At 43.8% G+C, this 23720-nt stretch overlaps 3 protein-coding genes across 11 annotated transcripts in view; 1 reads left to right on the top strand and 2 right to left on the bottom strand.

Annotated features, from left to right (window-relative positions):
* Positions 1 to 199: 199 nt before the first annotated feature.
* On the bottom strand, positions 200 to 9650 carry LOC105684965 (zinc finger and SCAN domain-containing protein 22-like). Of its 2 annotated transcripts, none has more exons than XM_012398725.3 (7): positions 9030 to 9650; positions 7382 to 7735; positions 7138 to 7293; positions 6855 to 7015; positions 6471 to 6755; positions 6017 to 6257; positions 200 to 5915 (listed from the first exon to the last, which is right to left on the bottom strand). In XM_012398725.3, the coding sequence occupies exons 2-7, from the start codon at positions 7733 to 7735 to the stop codon at positions 5682 to 5684; spliced, it is 1431 nt and encodes a 476-aa protein (XP_012254148.2). In that variant the 5' UTR covers positions 9030 to 9650; the 3' UTR covers positions 200 to 5681. The 2 variants fall into 2 exon arrangements, with proteins under 2 accessions (XP_012254148.2, XP_020707444.2); XM_020851785.2 differs by having other exon boundaries at positions 6477 to 6755.
* LOC105684978 (inhibitory POU protein) overlaps positions 6898 to 23720 on the top strand; it is a 46300-nt gene continuing 29477 nt past the window's right edge. The window contains exons 1-4 of one of the 8 annotated variants that reach the window (XM_048659354.1): positions 6898 to 7035; positions 12285 to 12367; positions 21408 to 21640; positions 22665 to 23379. The gene's annotated coding sequence lies outside the window, so the exon portion shown is untranslated. Of the gene's footprint in view, positions 7036 to 7614; positions 7760 to 12281; positions 12374 to 21407; positions 22368 to 22664; positions 23380 to 23720 lie in introns of those variants that run through there. The other 7 variants (XM_048659351.1, XM_048659352.1, XM_048659353.1 and 4 more) reach the window with 7 other exon arrangements.
* Positions 9792 to 11324, bottom strand: LOC105684977. The gene is made up of 4 exons (XM_012398738.3): positions 11003 to 11324; positions 10803 to 10936; positions 10122 to 10734; positions 9792 to 10033 (listed from the first exon to the last, which is right to left on the bottom strand). The coding sequence occupies exons 1-4, from the start codon at positions 11050 to 11052 to the stop codon at positions 9943 to 9945; spliced, it is 888 nt and encodes a 295-aa protein (XP_012254161.2). The 5' UTR covers positions 11053 to 11324; the 3' UTR covers positions 9792 to 9942.

Genomic DNA, 23720 nt, shown 5'->3' with positions numbered 1-23720 from the left:
CATCGAACAAGACCCTCTTTGTGACGCGTTAATGCAACACGCGGCGTGCGATTAGTCGACGGATTCGAAGAACGTATATCAACAGAAATGGAAGAACAAAAATTAAGAAATCAAAAAATTTGCCAGGAATTTTTCAGAGCAATTTTCCATTTTCACGAAGTATATGTATATACAATATAACACCACACACGGTTCAATATCATGTATCAGAGCCCATTTTAATGAAATCTTTATTACCCATTACCTTATCGATACAAACAGGTAAGAGACTCTCGCGTATCGAAGACGCGCCGTACGTATGGGGATTGAAAAAAAAAATTTTTCCAATCGTTATCTTCGATTCAATTTTCAAATTTTTTGTTTTCCGATCAAATAAACGGAATTACTTCAAGCTCAAATATATATATAGGTATTTCGATTGTACGGAATCGAAACTTACGAGTCAACGCGTATTTAAATAAATTATTTTTTTTCCTTAGTTTTTTTTTCTCTTTTCTTGGTTTTTTGTCTTCAACCGCGTCTTCGAGATGCCTTACATAATATACGATAATATATATATATAACATACATATATAATATTTACCTAAATCACAACGCGACGACAATTTATTTATTCTTTCCTTCGTTTTATTTATTTTGAACAATAATATAATAATAAGGTCACATAATTTTATGCAGCCGTATACACATGATATTACTGTTCAATTTATATTCCTATTATCTATATGTTTAATCATTGCAATAATAACCGTGGCCATATATATAATATATGCTTAATCAGGACTCACCACGACGACCGCATGCCGTCGTCACCATAGTTTTTTTTTTTTTTTTTCTTTTTTTTCTTTTCTCCTTTTTTTTTTCTTAATGTATTTTCAAACGATTATCGAAGTACACAAATATATATAATATAATATAATTGTATAACCTAGCATTATAATGACCTTGACGACTTATTTAATTAATTTATATTTTCATCATATATACCGTAATCAATATTCGATCGAAACGACAAAATCGCTGCGACGTTCACCGATCGATGTAAAGATCTTCGTGCGATCGATCAGCATTTAGCAAGTCGAATTTGATTCTGTTTTTTTTTTTTTTCCTTTACTTTGCTTTTTCCTTGTTCAATCGCTGAGCGATTATTTTATTACGAAATACATAACGTATATATACACATACATATATACAGTATATATATATATATATGTATAATATATGTAAGGCTCGTGGCGACAGGACGACGACGAATTTTCTTTTTCGTATTAAAGAAAAAAATCGATCGGGGACGAATTTATCGCGGCAATATATTTTACATCATATTCGTATAATGTATACTACCTGCACACATTCTTTTTTAAAATGAATCTCGATCAATTATTTTCTAACAATTAATCGTATCAATTTTAATCGCGAATCGAATTTGGATCGCGATTCTTTTAATGCGTCGCCCTTCGGTCCAACAACCTGGAACATATATAATTTAATTATTCATACCTACGTGGACAAAAATTCTAAAATTGCTTGGCTTTTTAATTGTATATTCTCATCTCGTTTCTTTTTTTTTTTCGTTTCGTTTTCGTTTTTTGTCTGTTTTTTTTTCGTTTCTTTCTCATTTTCTTATATTTATTATACATTGATCGATTTGATCGATCCCACACGATAGAGTCTCACCGTTTAATTATATTAATGTATACGTTAATTATTACATAGTTTAATAGTAAATATATTATCACATTTAGATTGTATATTAATTTTTTTGAGAATTTATGAAATCCTTTCATGGGATCAATGGATTAATTTTCGAATTTCGCGTCATTGATTCTTCATTTTCAATTCATCCCAATCGATGGGGGTGTGCCAATTGCAGCAGATGTTTAGAGGGGAAAGAACAAAAATTCGTCACGGTAAAAACCTCGTGAATTTAGTGACATCATTTTCTTTAAAGTTTTAAAAAAATGGGAATATCCGAAAAAGGATTTCATATATAATTATAGTTACTTATTGCGTAATTGCGAATTCAGAAGTGAAGCGCGATGTCCGGCTTAATTATGGACATTATGATTTTTTCTAAATTCTCGAATTATCGTTTAATTCTTCAATCTGAGAAACATTAATATAGAATATATTATATATATATATATTTATATATGTATATAATATTTATGGTAATAATAATAATAATAATAATAATAATAATAATAATACATAGTTTAGGTAAGGTATACAGTGGGGAGGCTTATACGACTACAGCAAAAAAGTTTTAACAGTTAAAAGATTGTAACAAATTTTTGTTGGTTTTTTTTTTTTTTTTTTGTTCTTCTTTTCAATCTATAATATGTATTTACAAAATTGAAGTACAGAGGTCCGTAAGTTACGTTCGTTGATTCGTTAATTATTTTATTATTACTGTTAGTTTTTTTTTTCTTCATTTGTTTGTTCAAAAGAAAAAAGACCAGACGAAAACGATAGATTTTCTTCCTCGTGGCGTTGTGGAAACTTTAATGTGTTGGGAAATAAAATTCCGACCTTTATACTCCAATGAAAAGTCGATGATCATCGCCTTAATTGTTTCGTTTTTCATTACTTCGTCATTATACTTTTGGCACGCACAGTTTCGTATGTATGTATATGTAATATAGGTAAGTGGCACGCAACGTTCACTTATAATTATCATTAATATTAATTAAAATCAATTGTTTCATTATATAAATAGATCAATAAATCTGGAGACTGAACTGCTGGCCAATAGACAATCACATATACATGTATATTACTTTTATTAATTATTACACATTTATGCTATATAATATATACGATACTTTTTCATTTTATTTTTTGTTATTTTCAAATTAAATCATAATCGAGACGGCGATTTTTATTTAATATCGTATAATGAATATAATACGTTCTCTGCATATCATATATATGTATATATTTTCATTGGTAAAATATCACCGTAATATAATAAGTCTGCAGCAGTTTGGTCTATTGAACAATTGTAATGAAACTTAATCAATTTTATTATTTAATTTCAATTTTTTTTTTTCCTCTTGTTAAAAGTCGCGGAAGAGCTTGAGGTTGAGTTTTCAAATATATATATAGAGGTATTCGTCAATTACGCCGTTTAATGAATAATTTGGATCGTGGGGTGTATATTATATAATAATTATTATTTATGTATTCGTGTTAATATCAAATATTATTACACACCCTGCCCACGTGTATACGTCGTATATAACTATGTGTAGGTATGTATATACACACATATGATATATCAAAAGCAAAAAATAGGCGTTGCATTATACGTATATGAATATTTATTAATTAGTAAATGCGCGAATATTCGTTAATTTATTTTTTTTTTTTTTGAATTTTCGTTCTTCTTTTTTGTAAGTTTTCCTTTTTGTTGGTTTTATCAATTGACCATCAAAACCGCGCGCGCTCACGGAATAAAAACTACGTTATGTCTACATATATGTATATCAATACCAATCTCGTAATGTATTATACATATATAATAATATATGTATATTAAAAATTGACACACATTTTATACTAGATAGAAAAAGAATAATTAATGACATATGATGACAAGAATAGTCTTGTACGACAATATCAAAGGAGGTGAGAAGAAGGACCAAAGATTCAAATTACAATAGGTAATAATTTTTACGCGCATAATTAAGATTGAACTAATTAAAACGACATTTGCAAAATAGCACCTTTCCTTACAACCAGGGTCTCATTTTTACGCAGATATTTTTAATTTTACTCCTTTTTTTTTCCTAATTGGGATTATTCGATTAATTTTAATAGCACACCTATTGCCAATTAGTTATCAATAATTTTTCAGTCTCTTAGAATTCGTTACCTATAACAATAATTTAGTTTCACGTATGTCGAATTCGTGTAGTATAATTCAATTCGAGTCAGATTATTAATTAGTTAAACATGTAAACGTACAATTAGCTGCATTTCTTTTCTCTTTTTTTCTCCAAGTTTGCTCTCTCGTTTTTCTCAATGCATTGTACAATTTTCTTATAAGAGTTATCTAATTTCTAAAATTTTTAGCACCATCGTATTTTTTTCTCAAATGCGTAGACCCTGGCGATTTCAGTTCAAATTCTCAGTCTTTTTTACTATTTATTTGTTTATTTATTATTCGGTTTTTTTCTTCTTCAATTTCTTTCCCCCTTCACCTTAGTCGCCGAAAAAATTCTTACTTAATTGCTCACTAATTGACAATTAAAATTGTTAATTTCGTTTTCGGATCGAATTTTTTGCCTTTTCGTTTTCTATTCTTTTTTTAATCCTGTATCTTTGGGCATCGCCTTTAAATATTTTCATTTTTTTCTTTTTTTTTTTTTCTTTCTTTCAATCTTCTCAAATTTCTCAAGATTTCAGTCTTTCTGTAATTTATATAATTATATATGATCCAGTCTACGATCTAGCACCATTTCGCAGCTTTTATATAATAATAACTACTATATTATATAATAATAATAATAATCATAATAATAATAATGAATATTCATTTGATCATGCCAAGAAAAAAAGAATCATCACTTCTTTTTCGTTCATCACTTTCGAGTCATTTCCGAAAATACCACATAAGAGTACCTAATTTTTTTTATTTTTTTTTTTATTCAGACCAGAGAGATTCAGTACCATTGCAATAAAAATGAGAACTAAAGAAAAATCAATTGTAAATATATTTAGAAAATTTGACAAGGAATTCAACTATTTATACGACCAGTATTGTATAGTATGGACAGAGAAATTGAGCATAATTCACGTTTTGTAATTTGTTTCTTTTTTGTTTCAATCAATCAGTTTACGGTATTCTGTATTTAATGTAACGGGACATCCGGCTCTGGTCAATTGGAATTGTTGTTCTTTCTTTTCTTTTCGTTTCTCGTAATTTTTTTTTTTTACCATATGTATATCGAAATTGGAAATGATTTCTAATCGATACGGACGTAGTTGTATGTAATTGTAGTATATGCATACCGTGACACTTTTTCTATTATACACAATATCTAAATTGTTTTAAATAGATATATATATGATGTATATATATATATATGTATATATGTGTATACTTATTGACAAAGTTAGGACGTGTAAAATGTTTTTTTTATTTTCTCTATATATTTTATATATTTTTTATCGTGTATACACGTACGTATAATAATTTATCCGTATGTGTATACACGTCGCGAGTTATGAATGAAACAAATATAACGCACATCCCGATTTTCGGAATGTGTAGTAATTATATTATTTTTTGTATATGATTAATCGTTATCGTTAATATTTAGGTACTCGCAAATGAATTTAATTCACAGTCATCGTTCCACGTTTAATTCGGGGGAACGATGAAACGAGAGAAAGAAAATAGAACGGTAACGAAAAATAGAAAGTATAGCACCCACGAGAGGATCGACGGGAGTCGATGTATTCTATTTTCAACCACGTGTTTCTTTCTTTTTTTTTTTTTTTTGTTTGTCTAAAAGCTAAAAAAAACCTTACCAGCAGGTGTGAAAAGTTTGAACATTCTGCAGCGGGTAGATTCCTCGTTAATTCGGTTGTGATTTTATCCACTCGCCGATTTCTTCTTTGTATCATTTTTTTTTTTTTTTCAATAATTTTTATTTCTCCATTATCTTTTGCAGCTAGTTCGCACTTCCGGCGTTGGACGCCGGCGACGAGGCTGGACTTCTGATGGGTTGGGTGCTGCCCGATATCTGCAGCATTCCTCTAGGGCTGAACGTGTCGCAGTACAAATTTTCCTTCTTGTGAACCCTACGCACGTGACTTCTCAAATTGTCGCGTCTCGCGCTACGGTAAGCGCAGTGGGGACAAAGGTGAGGTTTCTCTCCCGTGTGCATTCGCCGGTGTTGAATCAGCTGGGGGATTTGAAAAAAAAAAAAATTCCCTCGCCTCAGAAATCCCCCTGTATTTTTTTTTCCATATCTCCGTACCAACGAAAATCCACGATATTATTTACCTTCTTCAACTGCACCGTACGGAAGATGCAAATGTCGCAACAGAAGTAACGGTCGTCCCGGTGCCTCCGCATGTGCCTGCTCAGGTCGACTTCCGACGTACGATCCGCCCCGCAAACCGGACAGCTCACCCTCGTCTCCGGTGCCGCGCCCTTCGCGTGAGCCCTCAAATGCCTCTGGAAGGCCTTCTCTATTGTGCACGCGTACGAACACATGGAACACCTGTACTCCTCCCGTTCGTACCTGAAATTCGAACGTTATCTCCGGCAGGTGAGTTCGACATTGTCGTACGACCGTTGCTCCTATTTCTAGACCCGGTTTTACGCGTTCGTTTGTATACGTTTATCGCACATTTTCGTCGCGTCCCACGATTTGACGAAACAAGCAGAAAAAAAAAACAAAAAAAAAAAAAACAAAACATTCCCGTTTCACGTGCCAAGTAAAAACTTCAAGTACCTATACCTGACGCGCTGTAGGGCCAGGGAACGCTTCTTTCCCGTTGGCGACATCCCCTGCGCCACGTGGGCCGCGACGTGGGTTTCCATTTCGCAACGACTTCCGGTCGCGAAATCGCATCCGGTCGCCGGACACCGTCTCGAGTCGCCGGCTTCCAGCCCACCGATCGAGGGGTGAGAGTCCGCTATGTGCTTTCTCAGGGCCGGACGGGTCGGGGATATTATTTCGCAGGATCCGCAGGAGTATCCTCGTCGCGGTCCTCCCGTCGGACTGCAGCCTCGGGATCTTCGAAAATTTGTCAATTTTTTTTTCTCATCTCCGTGAATTTTTTGTTCTCCTTCAGCCGTTTCGAAAAGAATGAAGAAAAAAACAACAACAACTCACTTCTCGGTGTAAGAAGAGTCCTCGCTGTCCGAACCGGTGTCGGAGGTCATGTTCGGTATTTCGGAACCCTCGAGGGCGGCGGTGGCGGCCGACAGACGTCCGAGCATCGCGGTGTAGGCGCCCAAAACCCAACTGTTCAAAACCGGCGGCACTCCGTCTTCCTGCGTATCGAAAATACCGGGTGAGTAAAAATTGAATCCATGAAAATTAAAATTAATCCCCTTCGACGATGAACGAGGAGAGAAAAAAAAAAACAAGGATTCCCAAGGGAGTCTGTGTATACCTTGTCGAGGAGGAGGCAGGGAAGTCCTGCGTCCGGAGTTTTGAAGTGGAGGTTGTTGTTCACGGAATGTCTGGACTCGTTCCCGCTGCTGACGCTTCCCGCGTCGCTTTCCTCGGGAGTCTCGTCGTTGTTCGTCCGCACGGTTGGTAAGGGCGTCTGTTTTTTTTTTTTGGAATTAAGAAAAAAAACGGTAAAAATTTACGAAAAATCAAATATCTCGATGCGACCCAATTTCTCTTTTCACCTGTCTCGAATTTTCGTCGCCCTTCTTCCGCTCCTCCCGTTCTTCGATGTTCGTTTCGTTGTCTCGTGTTGAATTCTGTACCTTCGCGGAGGGTCCCGTGGTCAGCGAATCGCCGCCGGAAGACGCGGTTCTCGCTACCAATTCCATCGCTCGGTAAGCGGGACTTCCGGGTGCGACCGGCATCGCGATACCGTCGATCGGATGCCTCAGCGTGTTCAGAGCGAAAGCTGCGGCCCCAGGATTTGCCGGACCGACTGCGGGCCCCCCCGGCACCAGGATCGGGTGTCTTCGGGCGAGCCGCGGATCGCCCCACAGTCCACCCGCGGCGTGCAGACTCCAGATCCCATATTCCATCTGCGAAGAAACCGGCGACTTCCGGTAAGCGTTGATTTTTTTTTATCGAATTCCGATTTATCGCTCTGTACCGATGACGATTAGACGGTTTCAAAATACGATCGTTTCGCGGACGATTCGTCGGTAAGCGACAGTAAACGAAATGTGGAACGCCACGTGCGCGATCGGATCTTCGAAAATTATCATCCCCTAGAAAAAAATTCCCCCAAATCGAACGATTGCGCTCGAATCACGTGATCGATCGGTGGATTTGTTCGGTTCCCTTGAAAAAAAACCCTCGAATGCAAACCGAACGAATCGGATGCCGTGTTCCGATTAGGGATTATACCGCGCGGGTAATTCTTCCCGATTGACGCACAGCGACGAGCCGTAAAATCGGGGATACGAAAAAACGTCGTATCTCTGGGTATTCGAACGTGTAAAATGCGCCACTGTATCCATTTCGAAGATTTCACGTATATCGTACAGTTCACTGAAACTTGACACGCGTCAGCTGTTAACAGTGACACGCAGTTCTCGAGTTTATCAATCGAACGGTAGATGTGTGATCGCGTTTCTTCAAAAATTGATGAAGAAGAAAAAAAAAAAGGAGAAAACGAACTAAAAAAAATACAAAAACCCAGGATAAAATGCACCGAGTGTATTGCGCGCAAGAGTCCGGTGTGAACGCACCAACGACTGCATATAAAACTGCAGTGAGCGGATCTAACGCGAAGGAAGAAACGAAAGTTGTCCTCGGGATTTTCATCCTCATTCTCCTCCTCCTCATCCCCATACCGCCCCTCGCCCTCTCTAACCCTCTCACCCTGCTGAACGTCCCTACCCAAAACCCAACACCGAAATCCTCGACCATCCTCTCGAATCGATTTGTTATTGTTTTTGTGTCTGCGGTCTCCGACGGCTGGGGGGGGGGGGGGTGGTGTCGGTAGGGCAAAGAGGCAGCGGCGGAGGGTTGAGGGTCGAGGGTTGAGGGTTGCAGGGGCGACAGCGGAGCGCTGCGAGGAGGAGGGGTGGGGGGGGGGGGGGGGGGGGGGGGGAGGAGGAGGGGGAGGGTGGAAGAGGAACGTGCAGGGATGGGAATGTGGGAATGGGATAATACGCCGAGAGATATAGTTGATGAGCAATTGGTACAGTGACGTCACGCATACGAAAATTGCAACAGCTACGTTACACTGGGATAAGCCGTAAGAAAATTGCCGCGACAAGGGACATGCAGAGATTTGACGAAGCTTTGTTTGTACGAAGGAAAAAAAAATATATACAAAAATTGAATGCTTAAATTTATAGTATTTACGTGCTGACGGCCGGTAGCCTCGCTGCCTCTATCTGGTTACCATTACACTCAAATGTATGAAATGCACCAACATACTCTATCCCCCCACAATAGCCCTATTTATGATTGGGCAAAATTGCTTTCCATGCGCAGAATAAAATTGCACGGGGTAAAAATGTTTAAAAATAATTGAAAAAATGCGAAAAAAATTAAGTTTTTTCTAATGATTTTTTTTTTTTTAAACAACCCATAATTAGGGAATTGATATTTTCGTCTAGATGGTCGATATTTACTTGTCGAATTTTTGGCAAAAATTTGCGAAAAATTCTAAATATGGCTTGAATAGTGAGCCTGCGCCAAAATATCATGTGTTTTTCGCGAAATCCGCGGATCCTGGATGGCGCCCATGTAATTTCAACCCTCCGAGCTAGTCGAACTTACCAACCCCTAGACAACCCCCGGACTGCCCGGCAAAATTTTACAAAATGGCGAGCGACGTATTATTTGTACCATACTTTTTGCGACCCGGCAACCCCCGCGAATCCGAACGTAGGGATCAGAACGTCGCGCATGCAAAATCCCGATTCTATTTTCGCCGGTTTGATTGTTTGCGATAAACGTATGAGGAAGAACTTTGTTGATTCGTCGAAAATTGATGTACTGTTGAGAAATCAACGACGATTCTGGTATCTATGAGTCTCACTTTTTTTTGCGCAACGTTTGGACACGCGGAGACGTTTGGTAGATTTTTTTTACGAGGGAAGAATAGGGACGAATGGGAAATTTTTCGGATAGAAGACATAATTTATTATATGAAAAGAGTTTGTACAAAATATATATAAAATTCATTCTACTCTCATATACAACACTGATCATGAGGTGATGGGTTAAAATTAATTGGTCTTCCATCAGTCTCACGGAAATTCGGGGGTATTCAGCTCATTTCATCGACACAGTTCTGGGAAAGAGATTGCGAGGCGTTTTTCAGAACCAGCACCTGCAGTTCGCATAGGACTTCGTCAAATCTGTAATAATTCAAGTCATCCAAATAATTATTAATCCCGTTCGGAAAAATTTGGGGAATGCGTTGAACTTGTTGAATAACAGACTTACTTCTTTTTCACGCATTCAATTTCTATGTGTTTCATCCTCAAGCTGTTCAATCCTTTTTCAACATCTTGGTAGACTTCACCCTTGTCACCGCAAGATTCTTTGATGCGACTCAGCACCTCCCCGATAGCTTCCAGACGTTTGAGAAACTCCTGAAAGGCTTCCGGGTCTTTTGGGATTATTATTCCATGGCAGCGTAATTCATCTAATGGCTCAAGTAATGTTTTCAGTTCCATGAGCTTTTCTTTCACTTTATTTTCACGAAGATCGTCAAAACATGCGTTAAGTTCAGAGGACTGCTGGTCTATGCTGGCTTGCATAATGTTTGACTTTCTTATATCATTTTCTCTCGTCTTAGCCTTCTCTAGTTTATTTTTGACAATGCTCCTCTCCCTGGCAGTTGCCACCATTTGAATCGTCATTAGACGTTCTTTTTCTGCTATGTTCTTCCGAATTATGATATCTATTGCCTTGGACTGTAGGTATTTATCATATAGCAGGCCCAACTCGTTGTCAGGAGTTTCCAGATCTGATTTCATGGGTGCTTGAGCCGGGGTCTGCGATATAGTTGAATTGAGCTTCATCGCATTGCCTATGCGTCTTTTGGTGACCAACCCTGAAAAGGAAAGGTATTTTTTCACATTGGCATGAAAACTTTAACTTGAATGATTATTATTTGCTTACCAGGTGGAATGAAAAAATCACCGGGTAGCATAGTTGCCCTTTGACGTAGATTGCTCGTGCGAGTCATACTTGGCATGGGGGTTTCGCCGGATATATTTCTCGATCGGTGTTCGGGAGTCCCAGTTGTTCGACCCCTGGAATTATAAAGGTCAAATAATATCTGGAGGGTAACAAAGTGAGAGAATTTTATTTGTTCTTACTTTTTCGCACTGTTGGATTTGGGAGTTCCTGGTTTTGGCTCCTTTTGCATGATGATGACAAAAGGATGAGGTTAAGACTGTTGGGTCTTTAGGTTAAGTAAAAAATATACGGTTGCTCGATAGCATAAGATCAAAATCGTCGTACACACCCTATTGCAAAAGTTTCAAATCATCTCGACTCAGTGATCAAGAGCTCGATTGTGTGGAAATTACATGTTTTTTACAACTACTGATATTGGTTTGACGTTTTAGTTTTCACTCAACAGTTTGTTAAAAACTACTCTGTAAACCGGCTAAATTTGTTCGTGACATTAACGTTGCGTGGCGCCTCCACTTTGACCGAACAGTGACGACGTTAGTGGTGAATTTTAGAAGCACCGGAGCCGCTAATTCGAACGGTGGTAAATATAATTTCTCTTATTAGTGGATCCGAAATAAAATTTAAAAGAAGTGACAAAGAGGTGAGCTATCTAATCAAAACCCATAAAATTATTCAATCAGGTATATGAACTTCCCGAATACGAATATAAGTCAGTGCCTTGAATCGTCTAGAGAACGAAAGCCTGAGTCTTTCTCGCAATGGTCAATAATATTAATCGGGACTTTTGAGTTCATTCGTCCCAATGGGAACCATGCAGCAGGCGAAACTTTAAATTCGAACCATCCGGATAATCCGCATCCTCAACGACGCACTTGCAATTCATTGTTGCCGGGTACTTGGGTCGAAGCTCAAGTGCCATTGAGCCAGAATACTCAATTAAATTGATCAACAAAGGGTACGAAGGGGTAGGTAGCAACGGCCCAGGGTGACGTCACCTAGAAAACGAGGAATAGAATTTTTTTTCAAAGTATCAAACGAATCGCATCGTCCCAGAGTTACAGCACAATGTCGCAACGGTCAGAAACGAGTCGATTTCGAGTTGAAAAATTCATATTTCCGAGACCAAATTGACCGCCAACTTTGCGCATCATTTTTTCCAAAACCCTGAAAAAAAAAAAACTCCTCGAAATGTGGTCGCAAACTTCATTTCAGCGTTTATTCAAAAAAATCTCACTATTCAGTCAAAAATTTCAAGGTGTATATTTTCGAAGTTTGACCGATTCAGCAGTCCTATATCCGGTGTATTTTGACCCGAGGAATCGAAATCTGAGGTCGAAAATTCGAAAATCTACAATAGCAAAAAAGTCAGAAGCATATTCGGTATTTTCTAAAATCCTTATCTCACGTTGTTCAAAGACCGTTGGCGTTTTAAAGATGAAAACAAAATTCTGATTGCAGCAGGTGGTGGTCTGCGATAGCGTCCGATTTTACATTCCGCACGACGCGAGGATGGAACCCTCGGCTAAGGACAATCAACGAAGAAGGTACACGTACGTTTTCGCGAAAAATTTTTTTGGTCAGCCTCTTGATAATTCAGGTAACTTTTAACTGCGGGTTTTACAACCCGCGGGCGGGCCCCGACAGTATAGAGGAGAAATGTGCACTCGGTTATACCGGGGAAACTCCCTACCGTTCCAGGGTCGAAAAGCCGCGCATCCCGATCCTCATCCTCCCCGTACTTCTTGTCTTTGGCTCTCGCGGGCGCCTCGAAGAACTCCGGCTGACCCATCCCAGCGGCACTTCCCTCGCCCCCTTTTACGAGCAGCGGCAGCGGCGGCGGCAGCCCACGAGCCCACCTCTCTTTACGGAGCTGTGCATCTTAAATAATTGATTCTAACGTAGTTACGGCTGTTTTTATAACTGTTTTACAGACCGCTGTTGGCGCCAACTTACATTATTTAGCCCACGGTTTTTAAAGTTAAGTCCCACGGCGCTAAGGTGTGAACAGACTGAAGGAATACCAAAGCCGTTCGTCGCTTCGAGCTCCAAGCTTCGGCTTTCGTCTGCACCATTTTCGGGGTGCTACCGGTGTGCCGATCATCAAAGATTAAAATCGAGGCCTTCGCGACCCGTCCCCCCCCCCCCTTCCCCCCGCACCGCCAAAAAAAAAGGGTAAGAAAAAAAAAAGAAAAGGACCGCACCGCACGCCAACCGATTTATTCCACAATACCGAACTACCCTTAACCCTCCCCCCCTCCCCCCATCGATTTCAACCTTCCGAGAAAAAGATTCTCTCATTCCCCTACCCCCTACCCCCTCACCCCCCGCCACCCCCGAAGTGTCGCCACAGGTATGGCTGGGTATGGCGTATAGAGGGGCCGTCTGTACTGGCGGAAACTGTTGAGGAAAAGCCGCGGCTACCCGTTCGCTGTGCAGGATGTGTACAAGACATTACACGGACCCTTGCAAGGAGGGATATAGAGCTCGATCAAGTGAGGGACGACCGGGGGGGGGGCGAAGAGGGCGACGGGGGGAGGGTGGGAGGGAGGGAGGAAGGGAGGCAGGGCAGTTTGCCGTAAGTTGAACTTTGTTGCGGTGCGGCACAACTACCTAGGAAGCACTTGAATAATTGATGTATCTGAGGGTTGGATCGGGAAATAGACAGCTGGTTTATTCGGTATGATAGAATACGGACAGGCATCGCGCGCGGACTACGCGGCGAGAGTTGATGCCGTACGGGGAACAGTTTTCTCTTCGTATCGCCACGCGGTTTTTCCAGTTACTTTACACCCCTCCGCCGTATCGAAGTACCTACGTACGTACGTAACCAACGTTGCCGCGCGGTATACGCCGCAGTCCGCATCCTCCGCATCCTCCGCTTCCCATGTTTCATCCCCTTAGTTTTTGAAAACCCCCGAGAAATAAAGGTGAAACGAACGTTCGTCCGTCGGAGTAGGTGTAACAGCTTTCGAAGTGGGTTGCACGATTTTTTACGTTTTGTTCTTTTTTTCTTTTTTTTTTTTTTTTTTTTTTTGAAGAAGAAGAAGAACGGCCACCGCCTAAGGCCCATCGCGTCGTTGTTATAACGCCGTACGTACCGAAGGAGGCGAGAAGAGTGAGAAGAAAAAAAAAAAAATAAATGAATAAAAAAAATTGCGCCATATCCGCGACAAAAACGCTCGTACCTTAAGCGAGTCACGTATGGAACGACGCTCGGAACGACCCTCGATTTCGTCCTGCATATTCCCAACTTGTCGCGCACAACCCCCTCGCTTCCCCCCCTCGCGTCCCCCTCTATCACTTTTGCACCTCGTTCCACTTGATCCGGGCGGTTTTAACCCCCCCCCCCCCCGCCCCTCCCCACCTCCCCACCTCCCCACCTCCCCAAAAGTCAAAGTATTCGTCGCCTCTGTTCCAGAGACTGAATGGATAATAATAATTAAAAATAAAGTGGGTCGCAGACGCGCACCCACTTATATATAGGGTAGGTAGGTAGGTAGGTAGGTACCGTAGGTAGGTAGCTACCGTATAAGGAGAAACGTTACCAGATACGCGTTTTTTACGTGCCGCGGCCGAAAGAGAGAGTAAAATTTTTTTATCTCATCCTCAAGGTTTCGGAGAGGGTTGATCATCGCCTCGCGTACGTCGCTCGATTTCGCCGGAGATGAAGGCGAGATGGGGAAAAATGAAAAAAAAAAAAAATCAGAGGAGGAGAGATTGCAAAATGAAAATTGCCGTAGTTATTACATTCCGCCGCTGCAATCGCGGATTTTTAATACGGCTGAAATAACGCGTGAAAAGTCCAAGTCTCGAAGCCATCGGTCTTATTCATTGCGTATTAATGGAGCGGGGCGGTGGTGGCGGGTGGGTGGGGGGGTGGGAGGGGGAGGGAGGGAGGGGGAGGGGCAGGGGGTGGAAAAATAGGGAACGCCGGGAAATCTGATAGCGCCGGTTGCCGGGCTGGTATTGCCTTCTTTAAGTGATACTTTAACGCAGCAGCAAAGGTTAATATTGCCACTTCCACTTCCCTCGGACCCGTTACGATATACTATTCATGAAATCATACTTTCGCACCGTATACCACCGGCAGCACGGGCTAAAGAAACCGGCAACGGCAGCCGCTGAGACTATTCGCCGTTCGGCGAGGCGAACCGAGAGAAAAAGAAGAAGAAGAAGAAGAAGAAGAACGAGGGGGGAAAAAAGAAGTAGAAAAAACAACCCCCGCGATCGCTATATGTATATACACGAGAAACGGAATGAAAGCACCCTCGATTCTTTCTCCGATTAGATTAACGGGATTTCGGTCGCTCGGGGAAATGCCGGAAACTCGGGCGAATTCCAGAACGTATTACCGTTGGATTAGATGCGTACGCCGGATTCTATTTTTTTTTTTTCATTTTTCATTTTTTTTTTTCTATCTCTCTATTTATTCTTCATCTTTTTCGCCGTTCGGGGTGGGGGGGAATTTTAACGATACGCACCGTGCGCGTATCGTTTGAGGCGAGATCGAGCCGACCGCGCACTCGGATTATTCGGTGCGGGTTGCTTTCTATTTATTTATTTATTTATTTTTTTTATTTTTATTCAAGTTTCACGTGTTTCGGGCGCGCTGCAACCGGACGGCGGAACGGGATCCGATGGAAAATAATTTCCGAAAGATAGCGAGAGAAAGAGAGAGAGAGAGAGAGAGAGGAAGAGCGAGAGAGCAGAAATCAGCGAAATGGACCATAAAGCAATCGTTCGCGCCCGAGGCAACAATATTTTCACCAAGAAATACAACAAAGGTCGGTACCGAGGCAATGGGAACCCCGCGCCCCCCCCCCCCTCCCCCCTCCCCCCCCCGATAAACAATGCAGTAGCCTACTCTACACAACACTCCGGGCTATTGCCGGGCGTCTTCTTTCACTCCGGAGTTTACTCCGCTTCCGTTCGGCTACTTTTACCTCTTTATACCCATCTTCCCGGGTTCAACTGCAATTCACCTACAACGTACGTACGTACCCCATGCTATATTCATGCAACGAAACGCGGGGGTCGGAGAACTATACGGCGATCGAAGACGATTTACAATCCCACCCCCCACCCCCCACCCCCCCTCAAGTCGGACGAGACGAAAAATAATTCGGACATCGTCGAGCGGTCATCCGCGTCCTCGTTACTTCCGGTTCGTCGTGCGTGGCGGTGTTTTTTTTTTTTTCTTTCAAAAGGCGGAAAACCCGGCCGATTTTTCCGAGGGGGCTAAGGGGGCGAAGGGGGGGAAGGGGGGTTGAAGATGCCTCGTGCGGTGCAGTGCGGCAACCCCACGGGTACATTACCAGAATTGCCACCGCCAATCGGCGTCCCCTGGCTCCGGGGGGGGTGGGTGGCGGGGCCGTGTATATCGCGTTCTATACACACCCCCGTAGCGACACACCGCGCGCGGTACGCTCGTCGCCCTCTCAACCTCATCCCTCCCCCTCCCCCCGATCCTCGTATACGGTGGTATACGGTGGTATACGGTATACGGTACGTCGGCAAACACGTTCGCCCCGGGCGACACCGCCGCGCTACCGTTCAAACATCCAATCGTAGCTCTCTCTCTCTCTCTCTGTCTCTCTCTCTCTCTCTCAACGGTGAAACAACTTGAAATACTCCATTGTTAACGCTATTTGATTAAGCCGTTGCATTGTCAGAGCTATACGTGCGCTTTAAAACCCCCTCTGTACCGCGGAGCTATACTGCAACTGTGTCAGGTATGAAACCTCCGCCGTTTTAAACGCGAAGTTACCTTGCACCGCGCGGAGACGACGACGACGTTATTCCGTAAAGCTCTGGGCGCGTAACGCGTATCGTCGTCCTTGAGAGAGAAATTCAATTTTCCAACTCCCTCGATAACGAGGATACACGACGCGATTATCGCGCGAGCGCGCGACGTCGACGAAATCCGATCGTCGCCCTTTCGCCCTCCCCGGACCCCCCTGGTTTGAAATAAATTTAGGAAAATCGTCGCTCGACGCCGATTATTTTTTCGACGGATGTCGTCTCGTGCGCGCGTATCAGACGTGAGATTTTACCCGCGTCTAACTTGTATCCCGGATGCCGCCGGGCGAGAAATACGCCTTACAAGGAGAGCGCCGGGATATCGTTTTAAGTATTTACTCCATCCGCCAGTAGAAGACGCCCGTAGGCTTTCGTTTACTCGGTTAAAAGATTTAACGAGTTTAGGGAAGATTCCGCCGAATCGGGGGATTTCATTTTTGCTCGCGGCGAATTTTTTCATCCAGATGTGGATGTACGTACAAGTAGGTACACGTTACGCGGAAAGGTGAAATTTTCATTTGGTAATGAAACGAAGAAAGAAAAAAATAAAATAAAATAAAATAAAATAAACGAAAGAAAGAAAAGCGTATTTTCGCGACGTCTCTCCGTCGCACGGACGGCGAAGACGAGGGTTGAAAAAAAAAAAAAAAAAGAAAAAAAAAATCGTCGCGACGATAGAAAAATATCCTCGTGTTACAGCAACGCGAACTAATTTTTTCATCTCCGCGGGTAGAGAAGTATACACGACGAACGTATACATACATCGCGCGTATAATTCGGTTGGTTATACAACGCGCGCTGAACTTACGTACGTACGTAATACGCTCTGTAAATTCGAGGGAGTTTTAGCGTCGGCTTCGGCGTCGGCGTCGGCGTCGGCGTCGGTGGCGGTGGTGGATGGATTCGGTACAAGAGGTAGCGGCGAAGGAGTCTTCGGTAGAGGAGAGAGAGAGAGAGGGGGGGGGGGGGGCGCTAGGGACGGAGAAAATTCGCAATAGAGCGGCCCGCTCTACGGCTCCTGTGGGAGGAATTCCGGTGTACGTTTTAAATTGCTGCATCCTAAGCCCCCCGCCCCCCTCCGCCCCCTCCCCCGCCCCCCGAACCACCGTAGCCGTTTTCTCTTCCCCGCAACCTGGCCACTCTTCTTGTTTATGTATGCCCCGCGTTTCTTATTCTTGTGCGCCGGGCGAACGGCGTCGTTCGTAGCCACCGGTTCGAGAGCAAAACACCGAACCGGAGGAAAAACCAGCGCGGCCCCGCATAAGAATCGAGCGCGCCGGAGTCTCGAGGCCGCACCGGATACACACCGTCCACCCCGAACGCTCCACTCTTCGCGCTCTCCGTCTCCTGCCCCCCCGCCCCCCCGACTCTTTCCCCCTCGCCGCCTCTTTTCACCCTTCTTCCGACAACCCGCCCAACTTTATGTGTACAACCGGAACATAAGTATGCGAACGGCGCACCTTCCGCACCCCCCCCCCCCCCCGCACCCTCCACCCCCAACCCCCCACCGACGTCGTACACTGTCTGACGCTCTGTTTCCTTTTCGGAGGGCAGGCGTTTTCCGAGGGCTCCGGGATATCTTTACTCCGCTACACACGTTAGAGAGAGGAACGTTTCTCTTTCCGCACGTTCCGTTTTTTCCTAGCCCGCATTTTCCCCCTTACCTAAGATACTCGCGTTACACGCGTACACAAGTATGTATACGAGACGCGCGGAGCGACTCAATCGCCGAACATTTTTTATCGTATGAAATTTGGAAATTATCTTCGGCTGGTATTTTTTTGTCTCTCATCCGTTTCCGTTCCGCCGGATATTCGAATGTTCGCGGCTTTGTCGCGGTTCTCCGCATCGCGTACAGGTGAGCGACATATTCGTTTTTTCCACGGTTCTTCGGGCGAGATAAAAATTGGAGACGTTGCGTGTATTTTATTTTATTTTATTTTATTTTTTTTCTTCCGCTATCCGGGATGCAGCGAAGAATCTTCGGGATTCGTTATCCCTCGGGATTCTCGCAACGATACAACGATATACATGTATATACATATACACGTCGCGCTTGGAGCAAAGTCGAAATGCACAGGGATTCGCGTACAGGGCGAACGATAGATGCGGTATAAATTATATAATACGTACGCGAAATCGCGACCAGTTTATTCCGTACCCCCCGAACCCCCAACCCACCCCCCGTATATTCTCTGTACGCGCGTACAGAGAACGCGCTCCTTTGGAACGGCGGTTCGCGCGACTCTGCTGTACTCGTATCGTCGTTTCTCGGGGGGGTGAAACGGGGGGGACGTTGAGGGGGGAGGGGGGGGGGAGGACCGACTGCGGGGTAACGTCTGTACGTGAATAGGAGAGGTGCACGAAGAGGGTGGATTGCGGGGGGGACGAGTATCATGCGAATCGCGAGCACTCAGGGGCTGCCCCCAGGCACCGGGAACCTCGACGGGAACGGGAACGGGAACGGGAACGGGAACCCCGAACTATACACCTCTCTATGCCTCCGGTCGAACCAACACGTACGCTTTTATAGGTGTGTATTATGATAAAAACTGCACAAAAGAGCCTGCCCCAGAGGGGGGCTCGAGTTCGCCTTCCTTCCTTCCTTCCTTCCTTCCTTCCTTCCTTCCTTACTTACGTCCTTCCTTCCTTGCGGGACTTTACCTACGGAGTGTATCGACTGTGTGGCAAAATCTTGCCAGCTAGCTCATACGCGCTACTATGGGTATATATGTATATAGGTAAAATACATATATCCGGATCCTGAGGGAGTTTGATCGGAGAAACTTTGTCGCGTATAACAATATATGGATTCGGGACAGTAAGAACGCGCGGCGCGACGTTCCAAATTCTCTACAGGTTCGACTTCGCGCGCGGCTCATCGTTAATCGAGCCCGCAGGGTTCCCTCTTCGGGAGGGGGAAAAATTTCCCTCTCCCCCCCCCCCCCCCCCCCCTCCCTATTCGAAAATGAGAGGAGATAAAAAACAGAAAAAAAAGAATCCTCGCTCGTTGGAAATTATCGGGATTCGTTCGGGTAGCCCCTTCCGGTTTGACGGGGGGAAAACGGAAAGTTTTCGTTAACGGAATCCGCGGGTCGTTTTTGCGAGCGGGTGATCCGGAGGGTTTCGTTTAACCCGAGAACCGCGCGAAGGAGAGGAGAGGAGAGGAGAGGAGAGGAGAGGAGAGGAGAGGAGAGGAGGAGAGGAGAGGAGAGGAGAGTGAGCCGAACGTCCCGTACGGAGAGTTTGGGGCATCGGAGATAGCGGGATAACGTCCCGAAACTGAAACGGCGTATCCATACATACATACGTATACCGAGAAGTGTTCGGTCTCGAAACCTCCGCTGCAGGTCATATATATACATATACGTACGCCATCTCACCTAATCGACGTGACAGCCCCTCGCATCAGCAGTTACAATGACTGACGGCACTTTAAAGATTCAGGACTCTCGGTGAACGATGGAAAGGGGCATCCGATATATATATATATATACATACATATATATACGTATATACAATATGTGTATACGCCACGTTTTATCCCCACTTGAAATCTACAACCCCCGAAATATATAGGAACGTACAGATCGCGCGCAATCGCGCTATAAATATACACGCTATATATATCATATCTACGCTGTATACACACGGAAACGTGGGGATGTAACGCGATTTTATGGAACGAAAATTTTCGAAAAAAGATTTCGCCATTCTCGACGGATCCTTCTCAAATTCTCCTCGCGACGTTATCGTTCGGCTCTTTCCAACGCCGAGTCGTAACCCGATCGGATCGTCGCTCGAGGGGTATAAAAATTAAGAAACTGACGACGCTACGTTCGGAGGGGGAGGGGGAGGGAAGGGGGGGTGGGGGTCGTAAGCGGGGGAGCGGTAGGAACCGCGTTTACGCGATGGGGGGGGGGGGGTGGTGTGGGGGTTAATGTGGGGGAAGAAATATAAACGCCGCCCCAGGAACGACCCGCGTTACTGATTATACTCATTAGCTTGATTGCAAATACGCGGTATTATCGCCGCGTAATTCCGGGGTTACTTTCATTTACTCGTTACCGACCGACCGACCGAACGACCGAACGAACGAACGACCGACCGCGCCGCAAGTTTGTTTCATTTAATAATTATTACACTCGTTTGATACGAGCGTGTGTACGTTACAGCTGTATACATATATACGCCGTGGACTGAAACTAACGTCGTTTTGATATATATATATATATTCTTGCGTCTTTGTACGTACGCACGCGTTTTATATATATATGTGTGTGCGTATATGTATATCGCATGTAATACGAGCGGAGCAAGTATATTTTGCCGTAATGATACATCGCTAAGGGTACCTACTCCGTACATTTGTACATGTATGTATGTATATACACGGCATATGGTTTGTCGTTGAATTATACCGTTTGCGTTTCGAACTATTTATAAATACCTAACTCGCATGTCAACGTATTTGGTTTCCGTTGCAATTATACACGTGTGCGTTACACGTGTATAATAAATTCACGTCATTCGACCGTGTGATCTGTAAAAATTCGTTCGAATTATCGAAAGAAAGCAAAAAGCAAAAAGAAAAAAGCCAAAAGCAAAAATAAAAAATACAAAAAAAGCTCGACGTCGACGAGGGGTGGGGTAAAAATAAATTGTCGATCGTGTGTAATACGCGACGTCCGAAAGAACGTCGTGTGCGTGTGTTTCGCAGTTTTCCGCCCTAAACCATTCACCCACTCGATGATTTTTTTCAATTCATTTTTTTTTCTTTTTCAGTATTGCCGGACGTCGAAGACACTTCGAAATTTGGAATCGAAGGAAGCCGGGGGATCGGCGGTGGGTTACCCGTCTACACAGTTTTCGCGGGTAAATTAATCAACTCGGACGACCGCCGAGAAGATGGGCGAGTGGGGTTCTGGTCGACGCATTGACGCAACAACTCTCGAGTAAATTTAGGCCGCTAGACAGGGGAAGAAATATCGGATTTGTCACGAGGACGAGTTGAACAGGTAAGACGGACGGGTACGTTACACTACATACGCGAACGAGGTCTGTAGGTGTTCCCCGAGGAGCCGCGAAAAGAGAAATTTTCCTTTCGTCTCCGTTTTTCGCCTCTTTTTTTTTTTTTATCTCCCTAGTTTTTCGGTCCCTTTTTTTTTTTTTCGTTTTTTTCTTCTTCTCTCGTTCCCTCCTTTTTGGGGAACGGAGCAAACGATCGGCGGACCCGAGCAATTGTCTCTCCGGTACACACGCCGCACCGCACCCCCCCCACCCACCCTGGACGCGAACCTCGTGGGTTGTACGTATACGCTCTATACACGCCATTCGTCGGGTAAAACGGTCGGAGGAGGCGAGAGCCGGTGCCAAGGGAAGAAAAAGAGGACGGCGAAGAAACCGGAGGGTTAGGAAGGAAAAGCGAGGAGTAAAAATAAATAAAACTCCCGAGTACAGGGGAGAGAGAGAGAGAGAGAGAGAGAGAGACAGAGAGACAGAGAGAAAGAAGAAGCGGTGGAAGAATATAAAAAAGCAGAGGGATGAGAGGGACGAGAGGGAGAGGAATAAGTGGCGGACGGAGACATTCGCGACGATGGGACAACTACGACGACTACGACGACGACGACGACGACGACGACGAGGAGTCTAGCTATCCGCTGCAGACGAACGGACGCGGGGTGTAGATGGCAGACCCGGGGGTGACCTAGGGGCCGACCCACGGATGACCTGGGGGCGCTGCAAGTAGGTTTAATATTTGATAGAACGCGGCCTGGTCATCCTGCCGAGGCGATAACACAGCACCCGCGGGAACCTTCCGCCGTAGTCCCTTGGAAACTGGCTATCCCTCCCTCCCTCCCCCTCCCCCTCCCCATCCCCATCCCCCTGCCCTCCCCCTCGGACCCCCTCGACCTCTTCTCTTGCCACTTCCCCTCCCCCTCCGTACCAACTCACCCTTTCCGCGCAAACCTTGTACTCCGAGCGTAGGTGTGTATATATATGTCGACCCTGTGTGTGTATATATATATATTTCTCTTACAGAGCGTCGTAGGTTGGCCGTCACCCACCCCCTCCCCCCCCATCCCCCCTAGGTGGGTACTCTCCTCGGCGTCGACGACGGCGTACCTACACCGCTTCGTGCAGGACCCGACCGCGAAAGGGGGTATAAAAATGACCGGAGGAAAGAAGAAATGTGCAGGCAAGGAAAAGGATCGTTTCGTCGAGGGGTAAGAAATCAAAAGCTGAAAAAAAATAAAAATGATAATAAATAAAAAGATGGAGATTGCAAAGCTTGGTGAAAAATCGCTGAGGTATCGGAGAATTTTAGTTTGTCGTTTAATTTTCTGTATATATGTAAAAATTGGCTGCAACGCGTCGAATGGTAAGAAAAGAAAAAAAAAAAAAAAAATGGAAGGCGAAGAAATCAGCGCGGGATAAAGAGAGGAATCGGGAAAATCTTCTGCACGGGGTAAGAAATCAAAGATAAAAAAAAAAAAATGGTGATAGGTAAGCTTGGAGAAAAATCGCTGAGAGCTATTGGAGAATTTCAGTTTGTCATTTAATTTTGTGTAGAAAATTTAAAAATTCGTTGCAACACGGTAAATGGTAAAAGATAAAAAAAAATGAAAAAAATATCTGAGAGAGAAGAAAAAACGCAGCGCGGGAGGAAGAGGAATCGGGAGCGGCCGAAGGGATTGATCCCCGATGACGCGAATCAAAATGCAAATTCTAGACGGCTGGTGCGGAAGAATTACAGGTATAACTCTTCTTCCTATTTTCTTCCTTTTTTTTTTGTTTTTTTTTTTCCCCCTTTACTCCCCACGAAGACAGGTAGACGATACAGATGTGTATATAAATGATCGCACAGATATATATACCTATGTATACAAGCGTGTGTATACAGGTATATGTATGTATTACGGGTAGCGGATAAGTGTCTCTCCAGCGTGGCGACCGACAGGTGTTTCCGTTCGATCGAACGACGTTCGCTTTATTTTATTTTATTCATTTTATTTTTTTCATCTCATTTCATTTTATTTTATTTTATTTTATTTTATTCTTTCTCTCGCATGAAAAAAAAAAAAAAAAGCGGAGAAC

This window comes from Athalia rosae, chromosome 8, assembly GCF_917208135.1.
Source record: "Athalia rosae chromosome 8, iyAthRosa1.1, whole genome shotgun sequence".
Classification (NCBI taxonomy): Eukaryota; Metazoa; Arthropoda; class Insecta; order Hymenoptera; family Athaliidae; genus Athalia; species Athalia rosae.
The sequence above is the reverse complement of the archived record's forward strand: the minus strand, read 5'-3'. Positions and strand labels throughout refer to the sequence as shown.